The sequence below is a fragment of the Panthera leo genome, chromosome B3 (genome assembly GCF_018350215.1).
Source record: "Panthera leo isolate Ple1 chromosome B3, P.leo_Ple1_pat1.1, whole genome shotgun sequence".
NCBI classification, from domain to species: domain Eukaryota; kingdom Metazoa; phylum Chordata; class Mammalia; order Carnivora; family Felidae; genus Panthera; species Panthera leo.
Window position 1 is genome coordinate 100,125,390 of NC_056684.1, and position 18,831 is coordinate 100,144,220.

The 18,831-nt window shown below is 35.0% G+C and overlaps 1 protein-coding gene and 1 pseudogene across 2 annotated transcripts in view; one reads left to right on the forward strand and one right to left on the reverse strand.

Annotated features, from left to right (window-relative positions):
- Positions 1-18,831, reverse strand: part of FERMT2 (FERM domain containing kindlin 2) — an 84,004-nt gene that overhangs the window by 21,952 nt on the left and 43,221 nt on the right. For both annotated transcript variants that reach the window (XM_042943257.1, XM_042943258.1), the window contains exons 4-5: positions 8,688-8,822; positions 17-242 (exon numbers count right to left, since the gene is read on the reverse strand). In XM_042943257.1, the coding sequence (XP_042799191.1) occupies positions 17-242; positions 8,688-8,822 (361 nt within the window). The remainder of the gene's footprint in view (positions 1-16; positions 243-8,687; positions 8,823-18,831) is intronic.
- LOC122222713 lies at positions 4,903-5,440 on the forward strand (annotated as a pseudogene).

Genomic DNA, 18,831 nt, shown 5'->3' on the forward strand with positions numbered 1-18,831 from the left:
GCATTTTAAAACTTACCCTTGGTTGATTTTTGCTTTGTCTAGAAGAGCCTGGGGCTTGAACATTTTTGCCAAGATTTCCGGTGATGTGATTGGCTGACTGACAGCAAGTATACCAGGGTTGCCTTCTGACAAAGCACTGTCACCGAACCAAGCAGAAGTTGGTGACAAGGGGCTTCCATCATGAGCGTCGTAAGTGGGGGTCATTGTTTTACTATAAAGTCCTGGGCTTGAATATATACTTCCTAATAAATAACATGAAAAACAGGTAGTAAGTATGAAGCGCAGAATCTTAGTTTTCAGTAATACATACTACGATGATTTAAAGCAAATTGTGAAACAAAAGCTTCGTTCTGGAAGGAAAGCTTAGTGCATTATTTTACCTGTCTTGAAAACATGTAAAATTAACTTTAACTCTACTTGTATAACATTAGAACATGTAATAACAAGGTCAAAAGAATATAATTAAGTTGGCAGAAAATCTGGGGGAAAAAATCAGTTCAAGAGAATTAGAAGGAAGACAAGTTAAGGATATAGCTGAAGCAGACAGACCAAGTTTTTGTTTTTAATTGTGGCAAGGCTCACCTTTCAGAGGGCCAATGTAAAGAACATCAGTGCCTATAGGAAAGGAAAGAAAGGAATTCAGAAGATAAAGGAAAGGCAACAATAGAAGACAGAAACAAAGAATGAAAAGGAAAAGGAAATGGGAAAAAGAAAACAACAGATTTTTTCCTAATATGAATCATAAACTAAAGTTAAGTATTTCAAATGAATTTAAGAGTAAAGAATCTTAGAAACTGTAACCTAACTGTAAAATAAATGTTTTTGTCCAATCAAAAGAATGAAATTGTGCTCAAGTGTCCAGGGACAAACATATCCACATTTATCACCCTTTGAAATCCGTACCTTGTTCTAAGAACTCAATGTAATTGAATAAATGCACATAAATTAAGAGAACAATTTTATGTTAATGTTTTCTTATTGAACAGCTAAACTGGTTCCAACAGATTTACAAATAAAGTATTAAAGCAAAGGGGTAGATAAAATTTTGCTAACAAAGATACATTTTATAATTAAGCCCCTGAAGGCAGGGATATTGTATCTTCTAATTCCTCAGTGTTCAGTAGGCCAGACACAAAGTAGAGGCTACATAAATAAAAACTTGAATTAAATCAACTGACAATATATCCTCTATCATCTAAATTATAAAAATTAGGAGATAAAATTAAGACTTAAAAAACAAAAAGTTCAGAATGGCATTAAGTAAAAGCATCTCCCCTTGAAGTCCTAACTCTGTTCATTATATTTTGTCTTCATAATTAAAAAATGTGTAAATGAGTATCACACTGTTAATGGATGATGGAAAGAGAATGGCTGTTTCCCTTACCTAATTTAGGAATATGTTTAGGAATTTCCTTTCCACTCTAACAATCCCTCCCTACCACCTCACCCCAATACAATGATAGAAAAAATTACCTATGAAAAATTGGTGACCATGCTAGAGATTTTTGTAGTTGTCATGACCTAGTCTAGGAAAAGAACACAAAGGGAAAAAAAAAAAAAATCTTGCTAGCCACAGGGTATCTGATTTGATGTCCCCAGTAAGTATTCTTCAATGTTAGTGACTAAAGCAACTTGCAGAATCTAAATGTTGTTAAACAAGCAACAAAGAAAGCTGTCAACTCTCCTTTTTAGCTTTAAAGAACACTGGAATAGTGAGTGATATCCTTAAAAGCTAGAACTTTAAAACTACAACGGCATTTTGCGAAAGGGTTACTACTTGGGCACCCATACTTATTAAAAGGGCTGAAAACAGGGGTGCCTGGGTGGCTCAGTTGGTTGAGCGTCCGACTTCGGCTCAGGTCATGATCTCACGGTTCGTGAGCTCAAGCCCCACATCGGGCTCTGTGCTGACAGCTCAGAGCCTAGAGCCTACTTCAGATTCTGTGTCCCCCTTTCTCTCTGCCCTCCCCTGCTTGCACTCTCCCTCTATCAAAAATAAATAAACATTAAAAAACATTAAAAAAAAAAGGTGGGGGGGGGGCTGAAAACATTACTCCAGCTCAGCTTGGCAAAGAATAATCCTGCTAGAGCATATATGTATAAGGGATAGAAAAACATTACCTTCTAGGCAAAATCTTCTCATTGTGTATTTCAAAGATCTAGCAAAATAAACCCTTTACTAGGAATGTCAGAATATTGAAAATTCATTCCTAGTATGATGGACTGTAATTACGATTCAGAATTAAAGTTAGAATTGACAATTTTCTTCATGAAGTTTCTAAAACGAAATATATTCCCCTAAGTCACAAAACATTTAATGGAATCAGCCACCCAATCGATTCTCTTCCTGCTCAATTTCCTATACTTTGTATATTCTACACTTCATATTTGATCACTTCGTTGTTCCTATTCTTATTCTGTTAGGCACTCCACAGTCATAACTCATTTAGTGTTTCCAACAATCCTATTATTCTCATTTTAGAGGAGCAAATGGAGTCACAGAGAGATTAGGTAACTTGTGCAATGTCAAAAGCTATTAAGTTTCAGAGCCAAGCTATAAATCCGCCAGTCTGATTGAAGCTATACACACTGCCTCCTGGGCACCATAACTTATTTAAGCCATTTCTAATTGGTGTGCATTTATTTATTTAGAATTTTGACTTCACCACTGCTACTGCAAACAAATGCCTTGCAACAGTTGTGTTTGTACCTATTTTCTAATTCTATCAACACTGCTGGGACAGAGGATATATGTGCATTCTACACTCCTTCTAAGTCTCAGTTCAGTGACAATCCCAACTACCCTGTAATTCCTGATTGCCCGATTTAAACATATTTGAAAAAAATAAATAAATAAAACTTACTTGAAGCAGAAAGCTATTACAGAGCAAGATGAAGCAACATATTTAGTCAGCAATAAAATGGGAGTTTGCTGAATTTTGTGGTATGATAACAAAAACAGTAAGGAGGAGAGAGTTCAACAAGCACTACATTTTAGGGCCACTTACTATAAACATTAAAAACCTTATGTAACTTTAGAATCTGTCTCATAACTTGGTTACTATAAATTATATTCTTATACATTCTTTTTTAAAAGAGAGTACTAAAGAATTTAATACATTTTAGATAATTTCTCATCAAAATATCAATCTCATACCATACTTAGAAAACAAATTTCAGGTAAATTAAAAATAAAAATGTTGACATTACAGGAGTTAAAATATATAAATATGAAACAATTACATAAAAGCATAAAAAGGAAATGTAGAAGAATTGTTATAATACTTGTGAAGATTTTCTTAACCAAGAGTGAAAAACCCCGAACTATAAACAACAAATTTGACTACGTAAAAATGTAAAACTTTGGCATAGTAAAAAAGACCACAAAGAAGATTTAAAAAATGCCAGTATAGGGAAAATATCTAAGATACCAAAAGATTAGTGTATCACTAAAACAAAAATATAAATAAAATGGATAAAGTCCGTGATTTGAAACTAATAGAAAAAAATGTAATGTCTAATGTACATTATTCAACTATTATTCATACTAGTGTTTATCAGGGAAATTAAAAATGTAATTCTGAGATACTATTTATTGTCATATTAGCAAAATTCAGTAAAGATTTACAACATTTAATATAAGGCAGAAGGTAGGAAAAGGGGCATTTTCATGTACTGTTGATGGGAATGTAAAACTATTACTTTTACACTCTTTTTTGGAATATATTTGAATTTCTGGGAAACTTTTTGGAGTAGAGAAACAGTTCAGTATACATTTTCTACATGGAAAGTTTTGGCACTATTTATACTAAACTGGGGAGACCTTTTACTCCAACACAGAAAGATCACCAAAACGCTGTTTAATGGAAAAACTCCAACGGAAGAACAATACATAATACATACTAGGCTACCATTCACGTTATAAAAACAAAATGAGACATGCAAGTATATCACAGAGAAAAGGTACTGGCGAGTTGCGCTCCAACTGTCTACAACACAGTCACACAGCAATCAAGAAATGGCTACTTCTTAAGAGGGAGCAGCAAGGGAATAAGCTGAAGCAGAATTTTCACCTTCAGTTCATTTTCTGTACTATTGGAATTTTTTTATAATGAGACTGTATGAATTCTGTAATTAAAGGAAGATAAGATCCATGAGTACATTACTACCACGTGAGAAAACACAAGTTACAAATGTATAACACCCCACCCCCACCCCCTCGGGAGCTGCCCGTGGCTTTATTTATGAATCTGGTTTTTGGGTAGTCAGAGCAGGAGACTCCACTTCAGTGCAAATCCCTCTTTCAGGAGCCATGACTCACCAGAAAAGGGTGCTCGGATTTTGTTATACATGTTTGCTTTGTGTAAATGTTTACAATTTTATATTAAAGGGGAAATAAGCGTTATTTCTGAGTGTGTATTTTTTACTTTAACAGATTTTAAAACTATGATCCTTTATATATGTGTTTTGGGGGAGCTATGATAAGTTTTATGGCAACCAGTTGGTATTGTTAGCTTTCTATTGTCATCAAAGTACATAAAAATCCTATTAATCCCCTTCTCCTCCTCCTGCCCTTAACTCTGGTATACACCAAAAAGAAAGCTTTACTCTCCTTCTTTTATCATTATAAAATAATAAATGTATTTTGCTAGTATGAAAAAAAAAAAAACAAATGTATAACACAGTCCCACTTTCATTAAAAACAAAAATGAATACATAATTCTATAATATTTGAATTTTTACACTCAGCATGCATTATTTTTATAATTAAAGAACAGTTTAAAAAAATACCTTGGGGAACCATAAAGTGAACTACATGAAGACTTCAGCCCTGTACACATGGGGCAGAGTCAGCCAAGAGGCAAGCAAAAGCCAGAGCTGTCCTGTGCAGCCCATGCGAGGATGTCTCCCAGCCTTAAAGAAGGTGCTTGGCTTGGGGAAAGCAAACCCTCACACTACTCCTTTTTAATTGGAAACATTTTAGGATTGGACCAGAAGAAAGACTGTGTTCCATCAATGAAACCCCACAGGCTTGGGCAGACACCTGTGGCTCCTCAACAAAAGATGTTCACCTGTGTCTACACATCTCAGCCTTCCTAATGAGAGCTCATTTCCCTTGTACTGTGGATCACCCAGTGCCAGAAGAAAGATTTTTGAAATATGAAAATTACTTTTCAGCCTCAAAAAGACTCTTTGAAAAAAAAGCTGAGTTGGTATAGAGGCTGTTAACTCAAAACCAGATTGAAGTGTTGGAAAATGTCTTCAGAGTAAACTGCTATCCTGGCATTGATATTGGAGAAGACTAAGCTCAAAAACTGAACCTAGAACAAGAGAATCCAGATCTGGTTCCAAAACTGGCATACAAAGCTGAAAAGGTCCCACAGACAATCACTTGTTTTCAATAGTGAAAAAAAATTTCAACACAAATCTCCTGGAATAGGAAGAAAACTAAACATGTGAAATTATCTTACAATTGCAGAACATGAAGAATCAATGGAAATATCAAGTATTAAAAATGTGATGTTTTCTGCATTTAGTCTGTTGTCATTTTTTTCTGAAAATATACTGTAAATATTACTATTATAGCATGGGACCTATTATATTTGGGCACTTTTAGTTACAATAAAGGCCTTTCCTACATATTTTAATAAATATTTTCAGAAAAAGGCAGCTATTGTTTAAGTCAGAAAATTTAATAATTTAGTTTGCTAAAAAAATAAAAATTAAAAAAAGTTAAGTATCTTAGTGCTTAAAATGGCAAGCTCCAAATAGGAAAAATGGCATCTTGCTTAAGTGATTTTCCTAACAGTGCCAAACAAGTGAAGTATTGATTAATTTCTGTATATTTTAGGACCCAGAATTTTCCTTTCTCTAAGCTGCCTTTAAAATTTTTAAGAAAAGTTTCTAATGAGATAATTTTCTATTTCTATTTACATAGTAAATCTTAAATTAGTAATCTGTTAAGTCAGTACTACACTGTAAAGTTAATTCTTACTTGGAAAAACTCTTCCCCAGACCCGGGATCAGGCTAGCTCAGTGTGTTCCCTCCCTCATAGGAAATTAGAGATCTGCTATTTTCCTTCTTACGGCTAGGAAGTGGTGAAGCACTCAAGAACATGCCATCTGAGCATAGCTGTATGAGCAAGGCATTTAAAAACTCATAAAATTTTATAATTCTGTGTAAGAATCTGACTAAAGTCTGAGAATCAATTCACTCATGATACTTAAATCTTGGAACATTATTTTTTTTAAAAACTTAGCCTTGCTGAAGTATAATTTACGTGTTAATATTTTACCAAACATTCCTATTACTATTCACAATATTTATTTCAAATATTGTAAGTGGAGAGATGATATTATGTAATGCTTAGAAACATGAATGTTGGGAGCCAGCAAGTCTGGATTTGAATTCTAGCTCTGCCTCTTATTATAAACTTGGGCAAATCATGTAACTCTTGTCGGGTTCTTTCCTTTTAAGTAAAATGAGGATAATACCACCAAAATCACAGGGATCTTTGAGGATCAAATGAAAGATAAAGCATGTATTAAATAACAGTTATCATTTATCGAGTATATATATAATTATTGACCATGCTCACACTGAGATGCTCATAATTCAAAAAGTATGCAGTATTAAACCGAGCCTGAAGAGTCTATCTAATCCTTACCATACCTGCCGTAGAGAAATTCTTGTGAAGCATAGTGTCTGACATCCTGAAGATGTCATGTATTGAGATACATCGACCTGTTGCTATTTATTATAGACACAGTATGCAAGTGACCATATTTTTCAGTATTTGGTCCAATAATCAACTAAGGTGCTGACAAATCAAAAAAGCATACAAACTAGATGGAGTATACATCTGTAAATATTCATCTGTAATTTAAAATCTCTCCAGTTTACTGTATGTAACACCTCAAACAAAACAAAACAAAAAAACAAAAATGAACCCACATTACCTAGTCCCACTTACATTCACTATAAACTGAAAGCAGGGATGATGTCTACTATCAGATGCCTTCAGCAATATAAATCATGCATAAATCAAATTTTAGAATTAACCTTACTCTAATGAAAGACACACTACCTCCTCAATTTGTAGGCTTCTTGCCACTAGTCACAACTCTATTCCCTTCATTCCCTCCTCCACATATGACTGGATATAAATTTGATATTCTAAAATTATTTATTTTGTAACATGACTCTATAATACACTGTCTAAATTCCTCAGCCTGACATTAAATACCCTCCAGTGTGATCCTGAAGTTCCTTGGAGGTCTTTCCCCATGAATTGGCTCAGCTGGATTATTCACATCGTGTACTATTCTTTTGCCAAAGTGTTCCTTGTCAATATCATTCTGCTTGGATTGCTGTTTCTCACCATCAAAATCCTAGTCAGTGGAACTTTTTAAAAGCTGAAGTCACAAACTCAGTTTCCCAACCTATAACTAAATATACCCTATTTGGAATTGTTTTGCCTTCCGAATTCCTATAACACTATTTGCTACAACATTTATATATTACCTCCTAAAGTACAGTAACCATGTTTTTCAATTAGCCTATAAACTTATAAGAACGGTCTTATTTTTTGGTATCTCCTAAGTGCCAATCAGTACATGTATAAAGACATAAAAGTTACAAGTTACATAACCTTAGACATTCCTAACCTTATTGTGCCATTTCTTCAACCTTAAAATGAGTAATAATATAATCTGCAATGAGCTGTAGTGAGAATTAAGTGAGTTTCCTCAAATAAAATATGCTAAAGTAAATTTCCATGAGCATAATGTATAAAATGGGCATACACTAAGCACTAAATTGTTTGTTTTCATTACTGTTATCACCCCAGAATTTTTAAAAACCAAGAATAAACTGATTTAACTAATTCAGTTCATTATGGTAACTATAATGTCCAGTCTCTGCATATGCCCAGAACTGAAGAACCATGTAATTTAATTGGTCATCTAGCTACCCAAAAGACACTGCCTATGCTCCTGCTAGATGCCACATAACTGAGTTAGGTTCTGGTAACAAAAACGTGAGAGACAGTTCCATCATGCAAGGAACTCACAATTACTAGGTAAAAATATGCAATTTTTTTTTTTTTTTTTTTTTTTGCAATACCATGCAATACCAATGCAATACCAAACACAGAAAAGTCCAGTGACTTAAGATAGAAGGATGCCTAACTCAGGTTGGGGAGGTAATAGAAGGAAATTTGTGAAAACTTCTTAAAGGAGCAAAACCTTAATAAAGGAAAAAGGTGGAAAGGCAAAGGGATCAGCATATGCAAAGCACAGTTTTAAGTAACCTGGCAAAAGTAATATCTTAACTAAGTAATCGTGGTTTTCAAAGAATACAGGAAAAAAAGAGCTAAATACTACAAAACTGCTGGTTTCTGCAGTGCAAAGAACTGAGCCCACTTAAGGCACTGCCCCTTTTTGACTATTCCTGAGCAGAGAACCAGCCTTCCTTTTTATTGATGCAACTACTAACACCTGACATGATCTACACATGATAGACCCTCCCTGGTGGTGATTTCATGATTGAGAGAAAAAAATGCTGAAGGTGAGTTTTTTAAACTTGACTACTCTCCTGACCTTTGTAATCCATTTGTCAGAAAGACATAAGTATACAGACACATCTATGGTTCTCACACTGAGCCTTTGCTTAGTCAAAGTCTCACCTGATCCAGGAGTGATAAGAGGCCCCTCTAATTCAAGTGCCTCATCTTCAGACTGGTCATCTAGCTTTTTCTTTTTTTTCTTTGTTGGATCTCTGGGTTTTTTCAAGAGAGAAAGTTCTTCAGGGTGTCTGATATCTGTTAAAATAAGAAAAAAGATTATTTTACTAGCATAGTGTAAAATTTAAACACTTTATATCTGATAAATTCATCTATTAATCCATTCCAATGTAAGAATTCATAATTTGCTTCTGTGTACATATGTGTTTGTGTTGGGCCAGACATTACTGCCACGCAAAACACTAAAGTGTGGCACTTCTAAAAATAATCTACCAAAGCATTCAATTCATAGCTATGTAATAAAATAGTAACCTTGAATTGGAGAGAAAACAATCTGCTAGAGTACAGAAAGAAAATATTAGAACTCTTACTTACATATTTATTTTTTAAACATTTTAGAACCATAAAAAATTAAAATTTATATCCTAGCCATAGCAATTAGGCAAGAAAAAGAAATAAAAACATACCAATTGGAAAGAAGTAAAATTGTCACTATTTGCAGATGACATGTTAGTATATATAGAAAGCCTTAACTACTCCATCAAAAAGCTGTTGGAACTGGGGTGCCTGGGTGGCTCAGTCAGTTAAGCATCCAACTTCAGCTCAGGTCATGATCTCACGGTTTGTGAGTTCGAGCCCCGTGTTGGGCTCTGTGCTGACAGCTCAGAGCCTGGAGCCTGCTTTGGATTCTGTGTTTCCCTCTCTCTCTGCCCCTCCCCTGCTCACACTCTCTCTCTTCTTCAAAAATAAACAAACATTAATAATAAAAAAAAAAAAACCTGTTGGAGCTAATAAAACTGAGTGAAGTTTCAGGGTATAAAAGCCTATTGTGTTTTTATACATAAATAACAAACTGAGAAAGAGACATCAAGAAAACCAATCCCATTTAAGTAAAATACTATGGAATAAACTATACCAAGAAAGTGAAAGACCTGTACACTGAAAACGAGGAGTTGATGAAAAAAATAAAGACACAAACAAATGGAAAGATATTGTGTTTGTGGATCGGAAGAATAGGTATTATTAAAATGGCTATATTACTCAAAGCAATCTGCAGGTTTAATGCAATCCCTATAGAAAGTCTAATGATACTTTTCACAGAACTAGAACAAATAATTCCAAAATCTGTATGGAACCAAAGAAGACCTTGAACAGCCAAAACAATCGATAGAAAGAAAAACAAACCTGCAGGTGCATGCTGCTCGATTTTAAACTATACTACAGGAGTACCTGGATGGCTCAATTGGTTAAGCATCCAACGCTTGATTTCAGATCAGGTCATGACTTCATGGTTGTGAGACGGGAGCTTGACGCTGGGCTCCACACTGAGCATGGAGCCTGCTTGGGATTCTCCCTCCCTCCCTCCCTCTTTCTTTCTCTCTCTCCCCGGCCCCTCCCCGACTCATGCACATGTGGTCTCAAAAACTGTACCACAAAGCTGTAGTAATCAAAACAGTATAGTGTTAGCACAAAAACAGATATATAAATCAATGGAACAAAATAAAGAGCCCAGAACTACACACACGCACGCACACACACACACACACACACATATATATATGGTCAATTAATTTATGACAAAGGAACTAATAATATACAATGGGAAAGAATAGTCTCCTCAATAAATGATGCTGGGAAAACTGGTCAGCTATATTGAAAAGAATGAAACTGGATCATATATGAAAATTAACTTAAAAGTGCTTGAAGACTTGAATGTAAGAACTAAAACCATAAAATTCCTAGAAGAAAATATATGGTAATAAGCTCTTTGGCATCAGTCTTAGAAATATTTTTTTGGACCTGACACCAAAGGCAAGAAAAACAGAAGGACAAATAAACAAATGAGACTGCATCAAACTAAAAAGCTTCTGCACAGCAAAGGAAACCAATAGAACCAGAAGGCAACTACTGAATAGGAGAAGATATTTGTACATCATATGTCCGATAACGGGTTAATATCCAAAATAAGTAAATAACTCATACAACTCAATAACAAAAAAAAATCCAATTAGAGGATCTGAACAGACAGCTTCCCAAAGATACACAGATGGCCAAAAGGCACATGAAAAGATGCTCAACACCACTAATCATCAGGGAAATGCAACTCTAAACCACAATGAGATATCACCTTACACCTGTCAGAATGGTTATTATCAAAAAGACAAGAAATAATACGTGTTGGAGAGAATAGGGAGAAAAGGGAAACCTTATGCACTGTTTAGGAATGCAAACTGGTGCAGCCACTATGGAAAACAGTACAGAGGTCCCTTAAAAACTTAGAACTATGACATGATCTGGCAGTTCCACTACTGGGTATCTATCCAAGGATAACGAAAACACTAATTCAAAAAGGTAGCTGTTCACTGCAGCATTATTTACCATAGCCAAGATATGGAAGCAAGCTAAATGTCCACTGATAGATAAATGGATAAAGAAGATGTGGTGTGTGTATAAACACACACACACACACACACACACACACACACACCCCACACTCTGGAATATTACTCAACCACAAAAAAAGAATGAAATCTTGCCATTTGCAACAACATGGATGGACCTAGAGGATATTATGCTAAGTGCAATTAAGTCATAGAAAGACAAATACCACAATTTTACTTGTCTGTGGAATGTAAAAAACAAAACAAAACAAAACCAAGATGCAGTGATACAGAAAACAAACTGGTGTTTGCCAGCAGAGAGGGGAGTTAGGGGGGTGCAATGGGTGAAGGAGGATCAAGAAGTAAAAACTTCCAGTTATAAAATAAGTAAGTCATGGGGACATAATATGCAGCATGGGGAATATAGTCCATAATATTATATTAATTTTGTATGGTGACAGATAGTAAGTGCCCTGTGGTGATCATTTTGCAGTGTATACATGTGTTGATTCAGTATGTTGCATACTTGATACAAATACAATATTTTATGTCAACTATACTTCAATAAAAAAAAAACCTTTCTATTACATGGTAGCCATCATTCATTCTGTATGTTGTAAGTTACACATGACACATGAAGTAAATTTAAGTACTTTCGTATCATTACCAAATCTGAAAGTTTTAATCGATTCAAACTTTTCTGCCTTGTATCAAATGGCTATAAATTTCTGTGTTTATCTTACTCATTTTCATGTGAAGAATCTGGTAAGAGAAAAAAATGGCTAAATGACAGTAACAAAAGAATTAACAGCCCATATAAATAGATATAGAATATTATGTTACATACCCTGTCCATAAATTGTTGCAAGAATTGTTAAGAAGTCAGTTTTACCTAAATTGAGCTAAAGATTCAATGGAATCTTTGCCAAAATTCCAACTTGATCTTTTATACAAGATGACAAGTTGATTGTAAAATTCGTATGGATATGAAAACAATCCTAGGATAGTCCGAGCAATTTTTAAAAGACTAAAGTTGGAGAACTTACACTACCCAATATCATATAGCTACTGCAGTTAAGACAGTGCAATTATTAGCTACATGATAACATGTATATATGAAGAGGAACCAGAAGCAGACCCACATATAAGTAGTCAATTATCTTGGACAAAGGTGCCATGGCAATTCAAGAGGAAAGGAAAATCTTTTTTCAATAAACAGTGCTGAATGAGAGATTCATACATTAAATGGATCATAAACTTTAAAAAAGTAGACAAAGATTTCTTACATAGAACACACACATTCCACAAGAAATTGTCCTTTATTAAAAAACAAATAGGGGTGCCTGGGTGGCTCAGTCGTTTGAGTGTCCGACTTCGGCTCAGGTCATGATCTTGTAGTCTGTGAATTCGCGCCTCAGGCTCTGCGCTGACAGCTCAGAGCCTGGGGCCTGCTTCAGATTCTGTCTCCCTCTCTCTCTGTTCCTCCCCTGATCACACTCTGTCTCTCTCTCAAAAATAAAATAAAAACATTAAAAAATCTGCTCTTTGAAGAATACTGTTAAAAAAAGGCAAGCTGTATATTGAGAGAAAATATTCACAAAACATATTACATATATTTGACAAAGGAGTTGTATTTAAAATTTATACAGCTCAATAATAAGCAGACTAATGGGCCAAAGATTCGGATGAGCACTTCACCAAAGAATATATAATGGTCAAGAAGCACAGAAATACTCAACATTATCGGTCAGTGAAATGCAAGTCAAAACTGTGAGACATTATGTACCCACAGAGTAGCCAACATTAATAAGATTGATAATACTCAGTGTTGGTGAAGATGTGGGGAAGGAACTGAAACTCTCATACTCAGATGGAGGGAATGGGAAACATTTCTGAAAACTGTTTGGCAGTTTCTTATAAAGTTAAACACACAACTCAACCATTCCACTTCGAGTTACTAACTGAAGAAATTAAAAGCACATATGTAACAGCTTTACTCATAAAAGCCAAAACTGGAAATAACCCAAATTGATAAACAAAATGTGGTATTTTCAGATCAGTGGAATACTACTCACACTTTGGAGCACAACTCGTGAGTAAAAAGGGAAAACTGATACCTACAATAACATGAATGTATCTCAAAATCATTACACTAAGTGGAAGAAGCCAACTAGAAAAGCATATATCCTACATAATTCCATACATAAAATTGCAAAAAATGACAACAAATCTCTAGTGACGGAGCAAATAAATGGTTGTTTGACTAAAGTTTGAGAGCTAATGCAAATATTCTCTATCCTGACTATGGTGTCCTCAAATTGTATACTTTAAGCGGGTACAGTTTATTGTACACCAATTATACCAAAATTAGATTAATTAAAAAATAAAGAGTGTAAAGAGGAGAGCCAAGAACAAACGAAAATGAAAAATGGAGCAGAAAGGAGGAGGACCAGTCTATGTATCTGGCAGCACTATGCTCACTGTATGTCAGGGTCTGAGTAGAACAGACGACAAAATACAAAAGGACCGCATAACCTGTGATGTTACAGACTGCTAAGTTACTGGACCAGAGTTTTATACGTGGCAGTTTGTAACTTCAGGAGCTCACAATATCCATTAGATTCAATCCAGTATTACAAAGTCAGGAAGCTTTTTGTTTGTAGGGGACCCGAAACTAGGAACGGGGCAGACGGGTGTAGAGCTGGTGAGACACAATCTGAGGCACAAGCGCACAGCCCAGCTAACCGAATCCTGATCTCAGTTCTACTACTTACTAACTGTGACTGTGGACAAGCTACTCAGCCTGCCACCATCTGAGTTTTCTCACCTGTGAAATAACAGTACCTCAGGAGGTGATTGTGAAAATTAAATGATTGATACGGGGCCTGGCACATAACAAGTACTTCCTATTAGGTATTAATGTTTTTCTCTAATTTTCTCTATTAAAAAATATACAATTATGGTAGAAATTTGAAAATTATAAAAGTGGTTGAGTCACTTAAAACCTATTCTTGAAAAATGGAGTATGACTATGTATATAAGTGATTATTTTAATAGATGTATAAAATTCCACTGTGTAAATGCAGTATAATTTAATGATTCTTCTAATACTGAACCCATGATAAATAATGACTTTACAAATATCTGTGTACATATTTTTCCACATTTTATTACTTCAAGAATTCACTAGAGTGGAATTACCAGATCAAAGGTTATAATAATTTTAAGACAAAAGTGGAACAAGATGGGCATATGAGTTATTTTAAACTGGGCATTCCAGGGGCGCCTGGGTGGCTCGGTCGGTTAAGCGTCCGACTTCGGCTCAGGTCATGATCTCGCGGTTTGTGAGTTCTAGCCCCGCGTCGGGCTCTGTGCTGACCGCTCAGAGCCTGGAGCCTGTTTCAGATTTTGTGTCTCCCTCTCTCTCTGCCCCTCCCCTGTTCATGCTCTGTCTCTCTCTGTCTCAAAAATAAATAAATGTTAAAAAAAAAAAATTAAAAATAAATAAATAAATAAATAAATAAATAAACTGGGCATTCCAGTTTATATGCAAACTGGAAAAACAGTGTATTTCCTTGTTTTAATTGACATTTATTTATTTACTAGTCATGTTGAACATCAAGAGTTTTTAGCCATTTATATTTCCTTTGCTCACGTTTCTATTAGGAGTCTTCAAATCAAAGTGAATCTGTATGTAAACTGCATGGTAACAATCACTGCAAACCACACTGGACTTTCTTTTTTTTTGAAAGATGTATTTTATATATACCGTATCCTATGTTTAAAAAATAAGTCCAAAAAAATCTTTTAGTAACTATATGGTTTTTTGGTTACTCTGTTGGTTATTTGAATTTTACTCTTAGGAACACTCTGGTCCAAGTCATGTTTTTGTTTTATTCTGTATTAACAGGCTATTTTCTGGGGAATGTTTTTCTGAAATACAAAAACAGAATTACCAGAAAAACTGTCCTGAACAGACATGTTACCAGAGAATAGGTGAACACAACTGTTCTTTAATTATTACTAAATTTGGGGGAAGTACATTTTAAGTACTAAGCAGCAGAAACCATGTTAAAAATAAATGCTTGTTCCTTAAGTTCTCTCTTTATCTAGAGAGGGAGAGAGTGAGTACAAGCAGGGGAGAAACAGAGAGAGGGAGAAAATCCCAGGCAGGCTCCATGTTGTCAACTGGGGCCATGGGTGGGGCTCAAACTCAGGAGCCGTGAGAACATGACTTGAGCCAAAATCTAAGAGTCGGATGCTTAACTAACTGAACCACCTAGGTGCCCCAAACTCTTGCCACTTTCTTAGAAGCTTCCAGGCATAGCTGATTTCTTTTTAAAGTTAGAAATATTGCAGCATATTGTTTAGCTAAAGTTACCCAGTTAAAAATCAGATTCTCTTCATTCTTGTATATTCAAAGTATAAAGTTTATCAACTTATCTTCCAATGCTGTTTTTGAAGTTTAATGGATTAGCACTAATTGCTATGATTATGTAGATTCAGAAATTCTTAAGATATTTCAAGTGTATCTTTTGAGCCATAGTTATCTTACTAACAGAACTGAATCACCATTTTCTAGAGTACTTTTAAAAGAAACAAGATTTAACATGCTAAGGGACCAAATCACTTATGAGTTGCATTTTCAGTTCTCAGTATACCCTCAGCTCTAAATGCCGTCACTGACATGGTGGGAGAAAACAAAGACATTAGACAATCCCAAGCTTCTAAATAATCAGTTGACTACACTACTTCAGTATCAAGTGGGGACAGGGTGGTGATGGTAATCTATCTCTCCACCCATTGGTTCCCTCAAAGTAAATCATGTGCTGGTACAGGGTGAAAAATCTAGAAAAGTCTAGAAGAACATACAATGAGTCACTCCTGAGAGATAGGACATGCCGCTGTCAAAATTCACCATAGTCAGGTTTAGTGGAAGAGGGGAAGGCAAGCATGTTTAATTTGAAAAGGCATCCCAAATGTTTCTGGCATGTCCCTTCTGCTTGAGAATCACTATACTACATGAGTCATCCTTTGAGATTTTTGTTCCTAGGTCATTTCCTGTCCAGTTCACAAACCAGCTATTAATGTTATTAGAAGAATGAATCCTGTTAAGTGTAACTAGCTTTCTGCTCAGTCATAAGCATATAAAAAGGTCATAAGCATATAAGAAAATCATAACCATATGTGTCCAGGACAATTGCTTGTGAAGTTAAAAATAATACTCATAATACATGCTTTGGTCATACCCCATACACTCTCAGTGACTCAGGGCTTCCAGCAGCTTGTTTTATAAAAACTCTAGTGATGGATGTTAACTAGACTTACTGAGGTGATCATTTTACAATGTATTCAAATATCATTATTTTATATATCTGAAACTAATGTTATATGTCAATTATATCTCAAAAAACATTAAAACAGGGTAGCCACTGGCTATACGTGAAGGTGGTTTTTTCATTTCGTTATAATGAAAAAGCAAAGTAAACCTACACCCTCCACATAAGATACTAATGATTTCATTTATACAGGAATTTAGGACTGATTTACTTACTGTGTCTTGTATCAAGAAAGACTAAACTGGTGAATTTTGAAATCTGAATCACATGTAAAAGTGGGCCAGGTGAAGAGCATAACTAATTAAAGTTTATACTTAACTAAAATATACCTGGAGGACTAGGAGATATTTTGTCTTGAGACTTTCTTGTTACACATCTGTATTGAGCTGGTGCATTAATTCTCACTCCTCTCCAAAATCATACCAAAAAAAAAAAAAAAAAAAAAAAATATATATATATATACACACACACACACACACACACACACACATAAAATATGTACTTATAAGGACAAAAGAATGGGAGAAAACAGCACATAAAAAAGTCAGAAAAACTTGGGGAGACATAAGCCAGATTGGGAGAGTAGTCAATGATGTAACAAAGTGAAGAAAAATAAAATTAAGGGGTTTGCAAAAGGAGATACCAATGGGAAATACGCTGACTCACAGTACCAAATATCAAGCACTGAAAACAGACATGAAAAATGAATCCGGTCCCATAATGGATTAAACTTACCTCCTAGATACATGCCCTTTAGGATTTCTTAGAAGAGAATCTAAACAGCCCTAGGGAAAAATCTTCTAGATAGTGACATTTGATAAAGCTTACTCGGTAGCTAAATATCCTACAGAGGGGTGACAAGCTAAACCTATTGGTATTTGTAGTGCCCCATTATTAAGTATATGAATGGACAATCAATGATTGATAGACATTTGATAAAGGAGTCTGTGGAGGGTTACAATTCTAGAGATAACTCCTTAAAATTTCTGTCCCTGCTTATACACAATCATACACTAATCTAGAGACTACTGAGAAGAGACTGCAAAAGGAATTAAGACTACTAATCATCTGATTTAAGGGAGATTATCTTGATTCTTTCTGTGAGTCCAATGTAATCATACGAGGCCAGCCAAACAGAAGAGGAAGGCAGTAGAGTGAAGCACAGGAAAGAGGAGACAGAAGGGAGGGCCAGACAGATGTGAAGAGTAAGGACTAGACTTGCTATTGCTGGCTCTGAAAATGGAGGAAGGAAGCCACCTGTTGTTAAGGAATTTGGGAGGACTCTAGAAGCTGAGAATGACCTCTCACAGACAACTAGGGGAAACCCTGGTCTCTACAGTCACATGGAACCAAATTCCACCATGAAGAATTCTTTCTCAGAGACTTCAGGAAGGAACACAGCCCTGCTAACACCTTACTTTCAGCTTTATAAGACTAACTAGAAGAGCCAGCTGAGCCACACTGTGCCCAGACTCTTAACCTATGGGAACCATGAGCTAATAAATTTGTGTTGTTTTAAGCTGCTAAGGTTATGGTAAAATTTGTTATGGCAGCAATGGAATGAACTCACAGAGCTTCTAACATGAAAAAGACCTAATGAAAAGAAAAACAACTTGTGAAACCAGAGATAATGCAGAAAATAGAAAAACAAAACAAAACCTTCTTAACTACAGTTCTTAGTAAGACAGTGACATCTATGACAGATGAATAGGATGTTATAAAGAACAGCTAAAGATTAAGAAAGATCTTAGGAGATGCAGTGAAAGCAGTTCAAAGAGGGAAATATATACTAATATATACCTCAAGAAATAAAAAAAGTCAAACAATCTAATCTTACAGATAAAGGAACTAGAAAAAGAAGAACAAAGCACAAGGTGAGTAGAAGGAAGGAAATAAAAATGAGAGCAGATATAAATGACATAGAGCCTAAAACAAAAGAAAACAAAACAAAAATCAATGAAACAAAGAGGTGGTTCTCTGAAAAGATAAACAAAATTGATAAACCCTTAGACTCATCAAGAAAGAGAAAGGACCCAAATAAAAGCAGAAATAAAAGAGGAGAGGTAACAACCAATACAGTAGAAATGCAAAGAATTATGAGAGAATACTAAAATTATAGGCCAACAAACAACCTAGAAGAAATAGATAATTCCCAGGAAAATACTATCTTCTAAAACTGAATCAGGAAGAAACAGAAAATCTGAACAGACTACCAGTAACAAAAAATAAAACCTACCAAAAACCTACCAAAAAATAAAAGTCAGGACCAGATGGATTTGTGAATGAATTCTATGAAATATTTAAAAAAGAGTTAATACCTATTCTACTCAGAGTATTCCAAAAATAGAAAGAGAGAAAGGTTCCAAA